The 18,324-nt window shown below is 45.7% G+C and overlaps 1 protein-coding gene across 1 annotated transcript in view; it reads right to left on the bottom strand.

Moving 5' to 3' along the window:
• Positions 1 to 18,324, bottom strand: part of LOC129405893 (maestro heat-like repeat-containing protein family member 1) — a 64,222-nt gene that overhangs the window by 11,924 nt on the left and 33,974 nt on the right. The window contains exons 25-35 of the mRNA XM_055143587.1: positions 15,643 to 15,747; positions 14,901 to 15,036; positions 14,094 to 14,218; positions 13,367 to 13,516; positions 12,193 to 12,347; positions 11,815 to 11,950; positions 11,003 to 11,184; positions 8,869 to 9,006; positions 8,521 to 8,638; positions 7,765 to 7,905; positions 7,294 to 7,464 (exon numbers count right to left, since the gene is read on the bottom strand). Coding sequence (XP_054999562.1) covers positions 7,294 to 7,464; positions 7,765 to 7,905; positions 8,521 to 8,638; positions 8,869 to 9,006; positions 11,003 to 11,184; positions 11,815 to 11,950; positions 12,193 to 12,347; positions 13,367 to 13,516; positions 14,094 to 14,218; positions 14,901 to 15,036; positions 15,643 to 15,747 — 1,557 coding nt within the window. The remainder of the gene's footprint in view (positions 1 to 7,293; positions 7,465 to 7,764; positions 7,906 to 8,520; positions 8,639 to 8,868; positions 9,007 to 11,002; positions 11,185 to 11,814; positions 11,951 to 12,192; positions 12,348 to 13,366; positions 13,517 to 14,093; positions 14,219 to 14,900; positions 15,037 to 15,642; positions 15,748 to 18,324) is intronic.

Here is an 18,324-nt window from a genome sequence, read left to right as displayed (position 1 = left end):
AGAGATGAAAGGGGAAATTTACAGAAGATCACACTGAAATTCACATGGTATCACAAGAAGTCACGATGAACAACTCTACTCTGTTAAACTGGAGAACCTAGACAGAACAGGTCAAGCTTTAGAATCACTAAGCCTCCCAAAACTGAGTGAGAAGGAAACAGAGGAACTGAACATGAGAGTAAAAATAAGAAAATTGAAATAGCATTTACAAATCTCTCCAAGAATAAAAACTCTAGTCTAGATGGGTGCATCCATGAGTTTTATAAACCATATAAAGAAGACTTACTAACTTTACTCTTTAAGCTCTTCCAAAATATTGAATAGGAATACTTCATATAAAACTTTCTATTAAGCCAATATTACCCTAGTACTAAGGGCAGATAGGGATATTACTAAAAAAAATATTAAGGCCCACTTCTATGATGACCAGAATTGTAAAATTTCTCCACAAACCTTGGCAAACCAAATCCAAGAGCATATCCAAAAGATCATACACAATGATCAAGTAGACTTATCCTATGAATGCAAGGATGTTTCAACATATGCAAATCACAGCACAATATACCACATCAGTAAAAGGAATGATAAAAATCATATGATTCTGTCAATTGATGCAGTGAAAACTTTTGACAAGATCCAAAAATCCACTCATGAATACAACAATCTTCACACTCATTCCTCTAAGGAAACTTGTTTTGTAGCATTTTCAGTGGCATTTCATAACAAACAATACAAAATAAATTATTTCAGTTCTGCTTTGGAGCAGGGGTTGGGGTTCAGGAAGGAAACATCTGAAATATGGTGATGGAAAGGCATAATGGTGGTGGGATTGGTGTTTGAATATTAAATAAAATTAAATATTGTGAACTACTTTATAAAATTAAAAAATCCAGTCGTGATAAATCTTCAACAAAATAGGACTTGAAGGACCTTCCTCAAAATAGGAAGGAATTTAGAGCAAATCTACAACCAGAATCATTCTCAATGGTGAAAAACTAAAAGCACACCTTCTGAGGTCAAGCAAAAGACAAGATGTTTACACTGTACTATTGTTCAATAGAGCATGAGTAGTTTTAGCAACAGCAATCAGGAATGACAAAAAAAAATCAAAGAGATTTCAACTGGGAAGGAAGAAGTCCAATGATCACTATTTGCTGATGACACGGCAACTAAATATCTATAGAATACCCTGTATCTACTTAGTAGACTAAAAACCTTACTAAAAAGATTCTAGAAACAATAAACCAATTCAGTAAGTATCTGGCTGCAAAATCAACCCCCCTCTCCACCCCCCCACACACACTTAGGATCTATCCCATTACAATATGAAGATAATGAACTGGAATTCCAACGAAGAGATCAGAGAGTCTACTCCATTCAAAATAGTATCCCCAAATGACAAGTGTCTAGGAATCCACTAAACAAAAGATGTGAAATATCTACACCACAAAATCTATAAAACATTAATCAATAGCAAACCTTAGAAAGTGGGAAAATATTTCCTGTGCTTGGATTGAAAGAATTACTACTGTCAAAATGGCCATCTACCTAAATTACTATACAGATTTTATGCAACTCCAATCCATATTCAGATGACAATCCTCAAGGACAGTGACTCATCAATAAGAAGGTTACTATGAAACCATAAATCACCCCAAATAACCAAAGTAGTACTGAAAAATAAGAAATTGTGAGGTATTTCATTACCCAATCTTAAAATGCACTAGAAAGCTCTAGTGATCAAAAATCGCAGCATTGGAATAAGGGTAGACTTTCGAGCCATTGGATTAGAATCAAATACCCAAAGACAAACCCCCATATGTCAATGCCCAACTAATTTTCAATGAAAGCTCTAAGTACATGAAGTGATGTAGTGATGACTTAAACTTTTTCAGTTGGTAAAACTAGATATCAATGTCAAAAACATGAAACTGGACCCATTCTTTACACCTTACACAAGAGAGTAGACCATATCCATAAAATACACTCAAGAAAATATAGGCAAAACACTCCAGGCTGTGAACCCCATAGGCATTTTTTTTTGCTTTTTGGGTCACACCCAGCGATGCTCAGGGGTTACTCCTGGCTTTGCACTCAGGAATTACTCCTGGCGGTGCTTGGGGGACCATATGGGATGCTGGGGATCGAACCCAGGTCGGCCGCGTGCAAGGCAAACACCCTACCCGCTGTGCTATCGCTCCGCCCCCCCCCCATAGGCATTTTTAATGATATGTCTGTGCCAAAGCAGCAGAAACAAAAATAAACAAACTGCATCAAATGTAAAACTTCTGCATGTCTAAAAAACATGGGGGGAAAAGCAAAACACACCCAACTGAATGGGAGAAAAATATTCATTCTGAACACTTCAGATAAAGAATTAGTATCCAAAATAGAGAGAGCACTCACTTTCTATATCCAGGATATAGAAAGAGCAACAAAAAGAAATCCACAAACCCTACCCAAAAGATGTGGAGAGCAAATGAACAGACACTTCCCCGAAGAAGACAGACAGATGACCAATGGATACATTGAAACACTGCTCATCATCACTTATTATCATGTATATCCAAATCAAGAGGACTGAGATATCTTCTCACACAAGCAAGAAAGACAGAGATTAAAAACAAAGAGGGGGAACAACCTATGCTGGAGGGGAGGTGGTGAGAAAGGGTCTCTCATTCACCGCTAGGGATGGTGGGGGTGGGCGGCCGTTGTTTGGTTCAGCTTCTATGGAAAACAGTATGGAGGTTTCCCAAAAATGAAAATGGAGCTACCGTATGACCCAACAATTTCACTTCTTGGTATTTATCCCTAGACACAAAAGTATTCATTCAAAAAATGGCACACTTACACCACTGCTCAGCAAGTATCTACGATATGGATCAACCTAGGTGCCCAGCAACAGATGACTGGATAATGAAATCATGGTGCATAGATCACTGTATCACTGTCATCCCGTTGTTCATCGGTTTACTCAAGTGGACACCATTAAAGTCTCTCTTATTCCCAGCCCTTAGATTTTAGCAGCCTCTCCTTACTCATCTTTCCCAATGATTGGAGGCTTTTTCAGGGTCAAGGGAATGAGACCTATCATTACTATTTTTGGCATATCAAAAACACCACAGGTAGCTTGCCAGGCTGTGCCTGTGTGGGCGGGGGATACTCTTGGTAGCTTGCCAGGGTCTCTGAGAGGTATATATACCCAAAAGTTATGTGTACATATATGTATATATATGCTACTCTCTATGATATGTTACCTACTGTCTGAACTCCATCAAATATGGTGTGGTAATTATAGGAAATGGGTAGGAAGTATCTTATAAGCGGCCATGCTGTCCAGAAATCGGCCTAGGGTGTGGCGGTAGTTGGGTAATGGAGGTCGGCTGCTGGAGGCTGGGTCCCTTGGGGTGGGGAGGGTTCTCACCCACCCCGTGGGGTGCCCCAAGTGAAAACAGCCTGGCGCGGAGTCTGGTGGCATGGTTATGAGAGCCTCATTTTATATTCCTGTCTGGGAGGAGCAGTTGTTTTCTCTCTCCCTCTCTCCCTCTGTCTCTCTCTCTCTCTCTCTCTCTCTCTCTCTCTCTCTCTCTCTCTCTCGTGTGTGCGCTCTCTCTCTCTCTCGCTCTTTCTCTCTCTCTATCAAAACTATCACACTTAAGATGTCCATTAATACAGAGTCTGCACTATCTCTAAATGGTAGCTTTGCAGGCACAAGCAGTAAAGATGCACAGAGATGGACGCTTTCACGTTAATTGTATTGATAGTTTGCAATTACTGCAGAAAATAGCAAAGTTATTATCAAAGGGATGCACTCTAGAACAAGCCAGGTTATTAGTCTAAGGAACTGGTTTGAGATCTGTAATTCTGGATAATCCTCAAAGCAAATGGGAAACAACACGCAGAGATAAGACTGTGGTTGGTCTCCTGATGCCTTTCTAGTTGACTACCTTCTTCAATGTCCTCATACCACCCCCCTTAAAATGTCCTGGCACATCCTTAGTCTCCCATTAAAGAATACCACTCTCAAAGGAAAAGAACCCACAATACAGCATTTAGCCTTTTGCTCTTAATCGAGTCTTTAGTGGCCATATCTCCAAATGCAGTCATTCTAGAGGGTTAGGATTTACTAACCAATTTGAGGGGGAATAATCCAGGTTTTAGCAGGGTCCAAGTCTGTGCTTGGTAGGATATATCCTTAGGTCATTTACATTTTATCGAGGCAAGGTACACGCTTTCCTAGTGAATTTCTTAATTCTCATTTCAGCATTTTGTTTTCCCCTTACTGGTAAATGTGTTTTTTTCTTGTATTCTAACATAAACTTGAATTGTGTGAATCAATATTGCCAAGGAAGAAGATATGGTGGCTCCCTACAAAGGCAAAAGCCTTCTAAGTTTGAGCACCTATCTCTGGTCTGTATGCTCCATTTAAACAAAATTCTTAAATGACTATCTTTAGAGTAGGACTTAGCATATATTATACCAATACCTAGTATTGAAAGGGGTGGAGAAGTAGAAACTCAAATTAACAACTGTGTTAGAGGTATTCTAGCCACAGGCTTTTATTTACTTCTAACACAATAGTAGATGCTGCCACCTTACAAGAGTTTGTAAGGACCCAGGCTCTTGGGTCGTGGGTCTGATTCCAATTCTAATGGGCTGAGAAGAAATTTTAATTTTACTTTGTATTTCAGGGCTGGAGCAATAGCACAGCGGGTAGGGTGTTTGCCTTGCATGAGGCTGACCCAGGTTTGATTCCTCCACCCCTCTCAGAAAGCCTGGCAAGCTACCTAGAGTATCCTGCCCTCAAGGCAGAGCCTGGCAAGCTACCCTTGGTGTATTCGGTATGCCAAAAAACAGTCACAACAAGTCTCACAATGGAGATGTTACTGGTGCCGCTCAAGCAAAACAATGAACAATGGTGCATAGATACACAATGAATTCTATGCAGCTGAAAGGAAGGATGAAAAATCGTAAAATTGTAATTTGCTACAACTTGGAGCTGGAACTATCCTAGTAAGCGAGTGAGCCAGAGGAAAATGCCAGATGACTTCACTTCAGTGTGGCATACAGAAGAACTGGCAGGGAGATGCACGGCTTCAAGGGGACGCCCAGATTACCCTGAATCATTGATCCCAGAAGTGTAAAGGACAGGTGACCATGAACTAAAGCTCCCAGAAGAGAGTGACACAGAATGTCTGACCCCACCCTAGGCTGTTTTCACTCGGGCAACTCGGAGGAGGGTGGGTTGATCTTCCCTCCCTTCCCCAACAGAACCCCAGAAGCCGAAAAACCCCTGAACCCAACTACACAGCCATGCTCAAAGCCAATCTTCACAGCTTACAGGGGAACCTGCAGAGAAACCCAGGTATGTGGGACCTGTGACTGAGACTCCAAGCTCACTTGGAATGTGAATGGGCCTCCTGCCTCCAGCTCCCCGGTTTTCCAGTAGCTTGGTGGTCACACCCACGAAATGCCTCTGGCTCCATATATTCTCATCAATGGCCAAGGTCCAGAGACTATGAAATAAAGCTCCTGGAAGAGAGTGACACAGAACGCTCTGGCCTCTTACACACTAGCCTACTGATGTACCAAAAGTAGTTCACATTTGTTTGTGTTTAACATATGTTGGTGTACAACATCTCACAATCTCAGGCCTAGATCGGCTTGGACGTAAAAACTGTTTTTCTGTTACCGTTACTGTAACTGATTATGTTTCTGTTTATGTAACTGACTTTGATTCTGATCCTGGTGACTAAGTTAATTTCCATATTCTGCTTATGTGGATGAATATCATTGTTTAGGATATTAGGCTAGTTAATAAAAGGGGCTAAACAGGCTGCTCTGGGTCACAACACCAGACATAGTTTGTGATCCTCCGTAAAATTAGTATTTTCGCGTGCATATCTCAATGCCTCAGACCACCTAACTAAACCTTAGTGCAACAAACATATATGTTTGTAATCTCTTATACAACAGAGTAAACAGCTCCAGGATAAAATGCAACAATCTTCACACACTGTTCCTCTTATAGTGGTACTAAGGTACACGGTGCTGGAATTGATGTTTGAATACTATCTATAAATGAACTACCGTGAACAGCTTCCTAAAAATAAAATGAAAGATGGTGAAAACAAGGAATGAAAAGGACACGGAAAACAACTTATGGGGGCAGTAAAAAGAGATGGGCGGGAGATAACAAGGATAAGGTCAGGGCCTCAAAGTAAATTAGCAGTGTGGTATATGAATAGGCACACAAACATATACTGAAGAGGAAACAACACTGTAAACATGAAATCCAAACTACTACAACCAACTTAAAAATATGCCTATCAAGGAGGCGGGCTGAAAGTTTGAGGGAACCTGGGGACATTGGTGAAGGACAGGTGACACTGGTGGTGGTGGGATTGACGTTGGAACATTCTATTCCTGAAACGCATCCAGGACTAACATGTAAGTCACAGTGCCTTGATATTTTTAAAAAGTAAACTAAAAATTAAAAATTAGGTATACTCAATACCAAAACGGACACACCAGAGAAAAAAATAAATGAAATTTTTGAAGACAAGATCAGTGCAAAGTATGATTATGAAGAAAAAAGACAAAGCTTTGAAGCTTTTCACATATCTGGTTGGAGGATAAAGCTTCTGACTTTCTTAAGTATACTTGTTGAGTAACAGACAGAGGAATCAGACATTAACCCTCCCATCTAGGAAGGCCCAGCTCAGAGATGAGACTTATTCCAAAGTAACTCAAATCCACGGTTCAATGCCTGGTTGTAGGGGGGCTTGGGCAGGACTACTGTGGGCATGTAGCCCTGAAGCAAGTTCCTTGGAGCTCTAAAATCTAGGCTACGGAAGGAGGGTCAGACAGAGTGAACATGTATACTGCTTTGGAAAGTTCAGATCTGAATCTCTGGGTTCCTGCCACACAGCTCCTAGAATTGCAGGGCCCTGGTGTTGTCTGGGAGGAGGGTTGAGTTGTGACTGTCTCCTGTGTCTTGGCACTTTAGTCAAGTCTACAGGAGATCCCTGAAGTCAAAACTAAGTTCAAGTTTGTTGCTGAGTCTTTCTGTCGTGAGTGGGGAATTTGTGGTGTGTGCTGCATCTGTGTCAGAGGGGGTACACTGCAGACCTGTACAATGCTACCCACCATTTCCAGAAGCGAGTGCTCATTTTCCCATCCCTCACTGTCTGCAACCTTTACAACACAGTCCAAGACCCTGGCCCAGAGTCTTGAGTTCCCTTCAGCCCACCCCAACTGTTCCCAACTGATCCCCAGAACTTAGCCCCATACATCATTAAGAAGTAGACGCAGTTCCTTCGAGGTGGTACGGAAGACATCCTTGGATACTCCTTTGGTAGTGATGACAATGTTTCTATATGTCTTCATTGAATGAATTTTCAGTCGGGGTGTACTTCTCGGTAGCTCTTTTAAGACATGAGTCATGGTGGATAGAGTCTCTGCCTATTTGAAAACAGGCAGAGATCACTCAAGAGCTGGGGAGCTTGCAAAGTGGGGAGTAGGGCTTTGAGAAAGCAGGTGGGACATAAGTCAAAAGGCCAGGGGATGTGAGTAGGGGAAGGCTGGTGCTCAGGGGCTTTGGAAGACCTTGCTGGATAGGGAGTTCTCTAGTTCTAGAGACGGGATGCTTACTGCATGAGGATGAGGGGTCGGGCAATCAACTGGATTAGCAAGGGATCCCTAGGAGATTGACTAAATGGTCCAGGGAGAACACATACTCCATTGCACCACACTCATACTTACTGTTTTGGGGTGTAGGGCGAGATTTCTTAAACCTATTACGCCGATCTCCTTCAGTATGACATTAGGCTCAATGATGTATTTCATGAAAGTATTTAAAGATTCTTGCCCCAGAGCCTCTGCCACTGCTCTGTGGCAAAGGAGCTATGTGTATAACAGAAATGTAGGTAAGATTAGAGGAAAGGTCATGTGCACTGCGCACCCCTCAGCCCTCCCCAGGCCCCATACTAAGAGTTGCTGATCCCCTCTCCAGGAGTAGGGACCCTTGAAACTGTAGTGGACAGTGAAACACCGCCCCCTCTACACCCACGGGCCCCTCCCAGTGACCCTCAGCCAACTGTGCTGGTGCCCAGGCACCTGGCAAGGATGCAATGCCACTCAGGGCCTGCTGTGCCAGACATGAACTGGGCCGCATTGATGGTGCTCAGGGACCTTCAGGGCCACAGACTGTGGGGTTAAGGGGGCATCCATGGTTGCACCTGATGATGCTCAGTAAATCATATGGTGCCAGGGATCACACGAGGGTCGATTTACATGCAAGGCACACACCTTGCCCTGTACTCTCTCTCTAGGCCTCTGCTGCCACGTGAAAGGCAGGTGCCTGAGGTGCAAGGTAGGAAAGTGCCTCTACTTCAGGGATCTCAGCTGCAGTCTGCCCTCTTTGGGGACCACTTATTGAAGGTTTGAGTTTGTTTTTAGTGTTTTTCAGCTATAGGAAACAACTGGAAGAGCTGCGGAACCCTCCCAAGCAGTTTTTACCTCTGCATAGACACTTCGTGCCAGGAGCTTCTGACCAGGATCTTGGCTCTCCAACATGTTCATGACTAAATCCAGAATTTCACTGATTACTTGTTGTGGGCAGTTCTTCACAATGGCCCTGAGGTGGAACACAGAGATTTAAGAGTTGCTGTGGGGTAGAGGTGGGTGTGGGTGAAGGTAGGGTGGGGTGGGAGGGGTCAGGGCTCCTCAGTGAGTATGGAACAAGATAGACAGCAGGAAAGCGATAACCAGAGAGGGAAGAGATGGCAAAGAGAGGGGAGGGTTGAAGGCTAGGACCTGGGGGTAGAGGGTTAGAGTTGAGAAAGGAGGACTGGGAAGGAGGCCTACCTGCTTAGTGTCATGACCCCTAGGTGAAAGGACTCCGGGGAACTGAGGATTTCCCAGCAGTGCTCCTCATCTGCATATGTCACCACTGTAGTGTAATCCACAGCCACTATCAGAGCCCTCAGGGCTTGGAGGGTGCAACTGCAGAGAGGGACAGAAGGACAGAGCTCACGTTAGTGAGACCCTCGTGCTATTCCTGAGCCGGAAAGCCGGAACAGAGCTGGCAGCTGGATTCTACTTTCCTGCGTACAGAACTCCACAGCTCTGGAACAGCCGCCCCCCACCCCCCACCCAACTGCCCAACCAAACAGCCTTTTACTCCTGATCCTCCTGCAACCCCAGAGTTGGGTAAGAGACCACATGAATATTCTGGTGCCCTTATTTTCAAATTCTGCTCTCCAGCGTACAAAGAAAGGCTTAGGATCATCTGCAGCTCCACTCCCGCCAAATGAGGCTAGATCTGCTACTACCTTATTTCCAGATAGCAAAGTAGGACTTGATCATTTTTGAAAAAGGGGATAATGGACAGGTGACCACTTAGTGGCTTAAAGCACCTCCCTGACAGGCACAAACCCATGAGTCCAAAGTCCAGTGGTGCCCACCCATCCATGCCTAGGCCCTGACAGCTCTGCTTTATAGATCTGCAGCTAGAAGAGGGCTCCCTGGTGGAGGTGGCTCCCAGGGCAGATGTGAGGCCCATGAAGCGAATCCTTCATGCACACACAGAGAGGACAAGTAAAGGAATTAAAGCACATATTTCAGAGCCCAAATCCCTCTCCACAGATGACAGTTTTGGTAGTGACTTGTGTAAGATGGCAGCGACTGACAAGCCCCCACTAAAGAGGGTGATCAGTCGTGCAGGTACCACACAATGACGAGGCGAGAAGGATCTAGAACAGTGTATTATGTCATTCATCATCTAACGCGGAGGTTTCCAAATTTATTTACCCTACCACCCTCCTTTTATTTTTATTTTTATATTTTTATATTTTTTAAATTTTTATTAATGAATCACCGTGAGATAGTTACAAACTTATGAACTTTCATGTTTGCATTTCCTTTTCATCCCTCCACCAGTGCCCATTCTCCTCCACCAATGTTCCCAGTATCCCTCCCACCACCCCCGCCCCAACCGCCCCACCCTGCCTCTGCGGCAGGACATCCCCTTTTGTTCTCTGTAGGTATTTTGTTAGAAACATGCTATTTCAATGTTTAATTATCACTTTTGGGTATAGAATCACCCAGAGATGTGGCGATTTGTATTATTGGCAAAGTGCTGTTTCTCTTTCCACCAAAGTTCTTTTCAATATTTGTGTTATTAGAATAGTGACCATGACATCAGGCATACGGTGATTTTTGTATAAGGTAGCAAAAGACAAACTCAAATATGAATGAAACCTAGATTTCGTTCTTTGAGCAGGAGTAGATATATCTACTTGATATGAATTTTTCAAATATAAAACTACATCTTTTGTTTTTGGAGGCCCACATCTGGCTGTGCTCAGGGATTACTCTTGGCTCTGCACTCAGGGATCACTCCTGGCAGGCTTGTAGGACTGTATGTATGGGTTGCTGCAGTTTGAACCTGGGTCAGCTGCACGCAAAGCCATGCTCAACAGCTCTACTGTCTTTCTGAGCCTTTCAAACTGAATTTTTCAGAAAAAGTAATTTTTAAAAAATATCACTGGCAGTCTCATACTATAAGTCTACAACTCAAATATGAATAACTTTGTAGATCACAGTAATTTGATAAAATTTTAAAAAGTGATAAAAAAAATACCACTGTTTTTCAACCACCCACTTATTTTTCTTCAATGCCTTCCAGCTGGACCCAAAACTAATAACTCCCAAAATCATTCCACCACCCATCTTGGGATGGAAGTTTTCGTTTTGGGAACCCCAATCTGATGAATCTCTCCGTGTGTCCTTAAATATAAATACCACAAAGAACCATAAAGTCACCTGGCAGAAAAAAACAAGAAAGAACACAAAAATGAGGAACTTGCAAATATATGATGACATTCTACTGCCTGAGGCTGCAATTTCCACTCTATTCTCAGATGTCCAACTGGTCAGCATCCCTAGGGAGTCAGCATGAGGACTAAGTTCATTCCCCTGACGTTCGTGTTAGGCGTACCTTAAGGGATCGAAGGACTTGCTGTCTTCCATCTTGCTACACAATACCCCCTGCTCGGGAGAATTCTTTTCGGCTGTCCAGTATATACCACAGAGCAGACCCAGCAGCAGTCGGGGATAGAGTTTCTGAACAGCCTCCTGGCAGACTGAGCCTGCTAAAATCGCCAGCAATGCGCAGGAGACCTGGGTGAAGACACCGGGGGAGGGTGGGAGAAGAATTGAGTGGGTGTGCGTGGCAGTGCCAATTGGTCCTGTGATCCTGCACAGATTCCCCACCCCGACCTCTCTCTTTGCCCAGAGGACCCCATTCCAAACCTCGATTGTCAGAAGCATCCAAGACCAAACACCCACAGTTCACCCTAGACCGCTGAGGCAGCACATACACGCAGTCTGCTTTCTCTGGGCTCCCCTGATACTCAGAATGAAAAGGAAACCAACATTGTGTTTCCACAGAGGCAATTGGGGGAAGCTTTGTCTTCACCAGGCAACCCAACCGTCAGCTCTCTCCAGGCCCTAATCCAGGCTCTGGTAGAAGGAGCACCCGTCCTGAATTAGAAGATCGCTGGGAATCAGGAGTGTGAGGCGTGAATAGGGAGACAACTTTGCTGTCCAGAGACAGGGACTGAACCTGCCCTTCATCTTCATGCAGTTCTGGCCCCACACACATAAAGGGATTAAAGGCTCCTTGAGTGCACAGGGTCAGCCCTCAACTTTGTGTCTCCCTCACAGCTGCTCCAGTCCTTCAGTCCCTTCCACCCTCAGCTCTGCTTCCCAGTCAGGCAAGATAAATGTCCCCTCCATCCTGGTGCTGACCGCCACAGGCTGTATGTCCATCTCCCTGCTATCGTTGTAGGGGTCTCTCTCGGCCAAGATGCTCGCCAACAGCTGGAGGACGCGGACTGTGGTTTCCCGGTCAGCGCCAAACGCCTTCCATGTGACCAACTGGGTTCTGCAGGACCAAGGACAGAGCTGTCATGAGCCCTGGTCACCAGGCTCCTAGCACTAGCCAACTCCCAGGCCTCTTGCAGACTAGAGGGAGTGAGGCCAGAGTGGACTTGGCTGGAGAGGAAGGAAATGCCAACGGACTGGCAGGGAGGACAAAATGCTCCTACAGGAATGCGATGCTGGGAAGGGCTGAGGGGGGCAGAGTCCCGGGCATAGAGAATGTGCTCCTGGCCAGGAGAGGGCTACCTGTCCCAGGGCAGAGGCTGGCTGAGCAGCAGGGCCACAACGGTGGAGGTGCTGTGGCCTGCCAGCCAGCACATGGCCTGCAGCAGCTCCTCCCTGATGCGGGGCTCCAGCGTGGAATCGAGACGACTCAGGATGCCTCTCGCCACTTCCTCAGCCTGTGGGGAACGAGAGAAGAGCCTGTCACCTACCTCACTGCTTCCTCTTCCTGCTGCTCAAAGGACTCCCGAGACACAAGGGGCTCTCGTCTCACAGACTGAGTTCTGGGGTGCCCCGAGGAGGAGAGCAGAGGCCACAAAAGGAACTGCAGAAGTTGGTGCCAGGGTTGGCTGGAATATATGCCAGCCACAACCTGGAACCTAAGGGGGAGACCCGAGTGACTCAGGAGACTCTCTGGGAAGAAAGGGCAATTTTCCAAGCCCTGTCAGGGCATCTTGTTGCAACTGACATCAAGAGCACTCATGAAGCTTTGGGGACAATTGGCAGAAGATATGGCAGGACCAAGGGGCTTAAGTCAAGGTACCTCTCAGAAGCCTGTTTCATTCAAACTGAAACTTGAAGGTGTTTCCGTCTCTGGTTCCCTGAGCAGGGAATGCTCATAAATGAGAAACAGGCCTTGGGCACTAAATAATTCTGAGAGAGGAGGAACTGGAGACCCCTGACCACATATAACGGGCACAGTGGCATTCAGCGTTGCCCAACATCACATCCATTTCCAAAGTTTTCAATGAAGAGGGTGATGTGAATCTTTATGCAGAACCTCTCCACCTTCATATGTCAGGCCAAAAGACAGTGTAGCACCAGATCAGAGTCCTGGACTCATTAGTCTGTCATCTGTGTGTGCCACTTCACAGAGGCCTTAGTCCTTGGCAATCCGGAAAATGTGTGAAATCCACAAGATGCTATGGAAGCCAAGGCTCCTAGCTGTTTACACTTCTGCACTGACGGACCAGAGAGAAGAGAGTCCATTGGTGAGTCAGGACTGCAAATGTGTGTGCTCAGGGAGGCTGCAGAGAAAGCCTTACCCAGGCCTCCATTGCACAAGTGAAAGGATTGAAGCCCACTGAGGGCCAGAAACTGCCACGTTCTGTGAAATGGTTCATGACAGAGCCAGATGAGCACAGCAGGCCCAGGCTTACAGGGGTTTCTGGAGTTCTGGACAGGGAAGCCCACTAACCTGCAGCACGTCTCCGCCCCTCTCCTTCATGATGGCACTCATCAGCTGTGCTGCAGGGAGAGACACGGTGGCCATGCTGTCCGTAACAGACTTCAGAGCGTCCAGCACCAGGTTGGTGAGCTGAGTCTTGGTAAAGAACTCAGCAAATGCCTGAAATAGGGCAGAATCAGGCGGGTGCTTCTGGATCCCCCTACCTCAACTAGGCTGGGCTCTGCTTCCTGGTTCTCCTTCCGGAAAGAGGAAGGAGATGGCTGGGACAAGATGGACATTTGTCTTAGACCTATACGAGGTTCCTAGAGAACACTAACTATGGGGACAGAACCACGGGAGTGGCAAGGAGAAAACATTGACCACAGAGAATATGTGGGTTCAGAGGTCACAGGCTGCGGAAGTCACAGGCAGTGTGGAGATAGTGCTGGAGCTAAGGTCCTCAGTGACGTCTGCTTGAGGTCTGAGTTGGGAGTGTGCTTTGTTCCCAAATCATCATGAGCATGAAGTAGTAGTTTTAGGGCAAATGGGGAGTGAACGAAGAGTAGGATCATGAAACTCAAGGGGGAGCTTGTGGCAGCTCAGAGCAGGACGATGTCCTCAACATATTCAGTCTAAGGAATGCAATGGGGAGGAGTATTGATCCCTAATTTCATTCTACAATCAAAAGACAAGTCTAGGACTGGCTGTCAACAGAGGCCTCATCTCCCCGCTCTGGGTCCCATTCAGTCCCCCTCACCTTCGCAATGTTGGCCGCGCTGTTTCTGCCAATATTATATACTGAATTCTTATAGAATGAGTAGGCGTTATAGCTCACACTTCTTTTCTCTTCCCTCTCCAAGCCCATTTTCTTTCTTTTCATCTCTGAAACAAGACCCCAGCCCCACCCCTCAGTTACCCACCCTTCAGATGGTCTCTAAGTCTCTTGTTCCCAGCTGTCATGGACGCTGGCCTCTCCCAAGTCACCTAAGGATTTAAGTCAGCTTGGGGAGAGTGTGTCCCATGGGCCTGGAAGGAATCCGTGGATGTTAGGATAAAGAAAGGCAAGAGCTCGTGCCAAAAGCGCATACAGGCAGGTGAGGGTAGGAAAGGGAGGGTATACCCGGAGTATTGGTGGTGGGGAATGTGCACTGGTGGAGGGATGGGTGTTTGATCATTGTGAGATTGTAACCCAAATATGAAAGCTTGTAACTATCTCATGGGATTCAATAAAATTAAAAATATTTTTTTAAAAACAAGCACATGTATGCTGCCTGATAGGGACAGAGACTGCACCAGGGAAGAGACGGGGCTCAGGGGGAGAAACAAATTCTAGACAACTGTCTCTGGGACCTTTTCTTTCCCAAGAACGTGTCTGCAGATATTTCGGAAAAAAGGTTCTCAAAGAACATGAGGTGTGCATGTATGCACACGCGCATGCATGCGTGTGTGTGTGTGTGTGTGTGTGTGTGTGTGTGTGTGTGTGTGTGTGTGTAGAGGGGATGGACACGATATGGGGCACCTGAGAGGGAGCCCCTAGGGGAGTGGGAAGAGAAGGGCTCCATACCTTCTTGTTGCTGGAGAATGTGGTAGAGGTGGTAGACAGCCTGCGAACAGAGGATGCAGACTTTGTCCATTTCATCATAACAGCGCAGGGCCAGCAGCTTGACCAGAAGTTCCAGTTTGGTGAACTTTATTTCCTTCTGTAGAGGAGAGGTGAAAGTCCCAAGCTGTCCCAGCCACTCTCTTAAACTGAGCGACCATAGAGACATCGGCTTTCAGGGGACAGACAGTCACAGCTTTGGGTTTTCCTAACACTAGTCTCCTCGTGGCTTCTTGACAGCCACTAATTCTTTGGGTCCATCTCAAACCATCCTCTAAGCCAAGCATGCATTCCCCAGGCCCTCCCTCAAAACTATTTTTTATTTCAGCCTCATTTATTGGAGTCGTCATGATCACTTCCTGCTGAAGTTTGTTCTATGGAAGACTGTCTCCTCTGGAGTCTGCAAGATCCTTGGAGACAGGGTCACCGATGGACCACTCTGAATAGCAAAGTGAATGCTCAGTAACCGCCAGTGACGATGCATGGGATACACTGGAAACAAGTGGAATGCGATAGAATCTGTCCATGAGAAAGAGGCCAAGCACAGATGGCAGAAGGCAGAGAAGAGAGGAGGTGAGATGAACATAGGGTCAGGAGGGCACAGGAAGGAAGTGAGTGACAGGGCAAAAAAAGATGGGCTGACGTGAGATAAAGGGAGGGATGACAGTGACCACAGGGGTTCCCGGGCACAATGACTGACACTCACTTTGAAACTTTGCTTTTCTGCCACATAACTTAAAAGCTGTGACATGATCCACAAGGCCCATTCCCGCTCATAGTGTTTGCTGGAATTGATCCACCTGCCGAAACCCTGCAAGGCAAAAATGAATGAAAGTCAGACGTGCTCAACTACAGCTCAGAGCATGGAAAGGCCACCTTGAACTTGCCTCTGCGAGGTATAATCTGGGCTTTCTGAGAACTGTGCTACTGGCCTCAAGAGAGATCACATGTGGGCTGGGCTCCAGGTCTTCCTCTTCTCCTACGCCCAGTTTTGTACTTATTTTGGTGCCACTCATCTTCAGTCGCTTTCCTCTCTGAGGTGCAAGCAGCGGCTCTCATGGTGTACTGACCAATCCACCAGTCAGTCACCGTATTTCACTGTGCCCAGATCCCCGTTTCCATGATTTAGTAGCAAGAGGAATGGAAATAAGAAAGAAAGGGACTGGGGTGGGGTTGCTGCACGAGCTGCGGGAACAACCGGCCCATGCAAAGCCGGTTTTTAAGCCCAGAACTTCGGGGGATGGGAACCCAGATGGACCGCGCACGCCTATAGCAGCCAACCTCTGGGGACCCTCTCTCCGCCCCCTATCCAGCTACCGGCCTGGTGGGTATGAGTTATTCCCCACTCCATATCCTATAAGAACCATAAGTTGGCGTCTTAGGTGGGCAACCTTCAGTAGGGCAGCTTGATATCCAGAAACACATTAGGCCAGTAAGTCATTAGCCCCATCTCAATTAGTATCACACCAAAAACACAATAGCAACAGTGAGCGTGAAGGTCTAAATCGCACAGGTCACAATGGTAAAGCAACGCAGAAGCCCACCGTGCTTAGTGAAGAGGCTAGCCCAAAAGACCAAACAGTGATGAAGTGCTGGACAACCTCTGTGACAAGGAATTTTGAAGGGAGCTACTGAGGATGCATAGGGAGCTAAAAGAAGCAATGGAACGCACCATCAATAAAATACAATAGGATTTGAGAGTAGAAATGTGAAAAATGCAAACAAATTTACAAACAGAAATGACAGATCTGAAAAACCTGGTAGGTGAGTTGAAAAACTCAGCAGAACGCCCCAGCAGCAGAGTAACAGCTGCTGAGGACTGTTGGTGCCCAACCAGATCATGAGGATGAGTCCTTGGACGCTGCCCTGCAAGCAGGAAGCAGAACCAGGACCTCACTGTGCACTAAGTGGGGTAGTGTAAGCTTGTAAGTCCAACTGATAGTGGAAAAGGTCAAACTGACCCTCTGTGGCCAGCAAGTTCCCTCATCACAAAGAAGCAGCTTCCCCTTCTCACATATCTCAGACCTAGCTAACCTTTAGATGGAAACATCCTCTCCTGTTTCTGGGAGGAAGTCTTGACCTATCGAGCCTAGTGCTAGATCGTGCTTTCTTCCTGGGAAATTGCAACTGACCATGTTTTCGCTCCTGGACATTATAACTATTTGCTTCATAACTAGGACAAAACAATGTACACTCTGATACATGCTCATCCTGGACTTCTGTTTCCTTGTTTTGATTCTATGTTTCCCATAGTTGGAAGCCTGTCTAATGAGTTTAGGGAGAAGAAAGCTGAAATAGAGAAGGGATCACAAGTCAATGATGGTTGGAGGTATTGTTCGGGATGGAGATGTGTATAGAATGTAGATAAAGGACCAAACATGATAACCTCTCGGTATCTGCACTAACGACCACACTGCCCAAATGGAGAGAGAGTATTGTGGAAATTGTCTTCCATGGAGACATGGGGAGGGGTAGAAGGTGGGGAGTATACTGGGGACATTGGTGGTGGAGGGATGGGTGTTTGATCACTGTATGATTGAAACTCAAACAGGAAAGCTTGTAACTGTCTCTCACAGTGTTACAATTAAAAAAAAAAGGAAAAGAAAGAAAAGAACTGTATTCACAGACTGCAGGATGAATGATGTATTCATTGCTTGAGAAATGGAATGATAACTGGGTACTATTTGAAGCACAAGTCATGAAACACTCCCTGTTGGCAAATGATGCCTCCACCACTTCTCAATGACCCATGATGCACTGCAGATGATCAATATTCAGCCCTCAATATGACAACGGGGCAGAGATCCCACAGAAATTCATATTTACAAAGAAGATTAGAAAATGAAAATTCCCCAACCAACTCCAGAGAACTATGGTGCCCCTTTGATGAGAAAAAGCAATTCTTCTGAAGATATAAAGGATTCTGCTGGGAGCGTTGCAAGTCTTTCTTGCAGCCAGATTCTGATCATCCATGCCAGAGTTAAGATTGTGGCTTCTCACTACCATTTTCCCTTTAAGAGGAACATGGCATTTTGGGAAAGAGTGGATTCCAGGCCCTAGTCAGGAAATACACAAGCTAGGATACTCACCAAAAGATCTAGGAGACTCTCCTGATTCATGGGTGAAGACAATAGTCTGGAAGATTTCTCCAGCACCCATCAGCTCTATATTGTCTCAGATCTTGATACTACTCTCAGATCCTAAGGCTACTTTAGGGAGGCTGTTTAATGAATTGAGGTTAGTGATAGACCATGATCATGATAATTATGAATCTAGCATTCTATCATGATAATTATGAATCTAGCATCCAATCTATCATTATTAATCTAGCAGTACTGTGTATAATCATGTATCACTGTATCACTATCATCCCGTTGATCATCGATTT

This window comes from Sorex araneus, chromosome 6, assembly GCF_027595985.1.
Source record: "Sorex araneus isolate mSorAra2 chromosome 6, mSorAra2.pri, whole genome shotgun sequence".
Lineage (NCBI taxonomy): Eukaryota > Metazoa > Chordata > Mammalia > Eulipotyphla > Soricidae > Sorex > Sorex araneus.
Note: the sequence above shows the minus strand (reverse complement) of the source record. Positions and strands in the feature narration are given on the sequence as shown.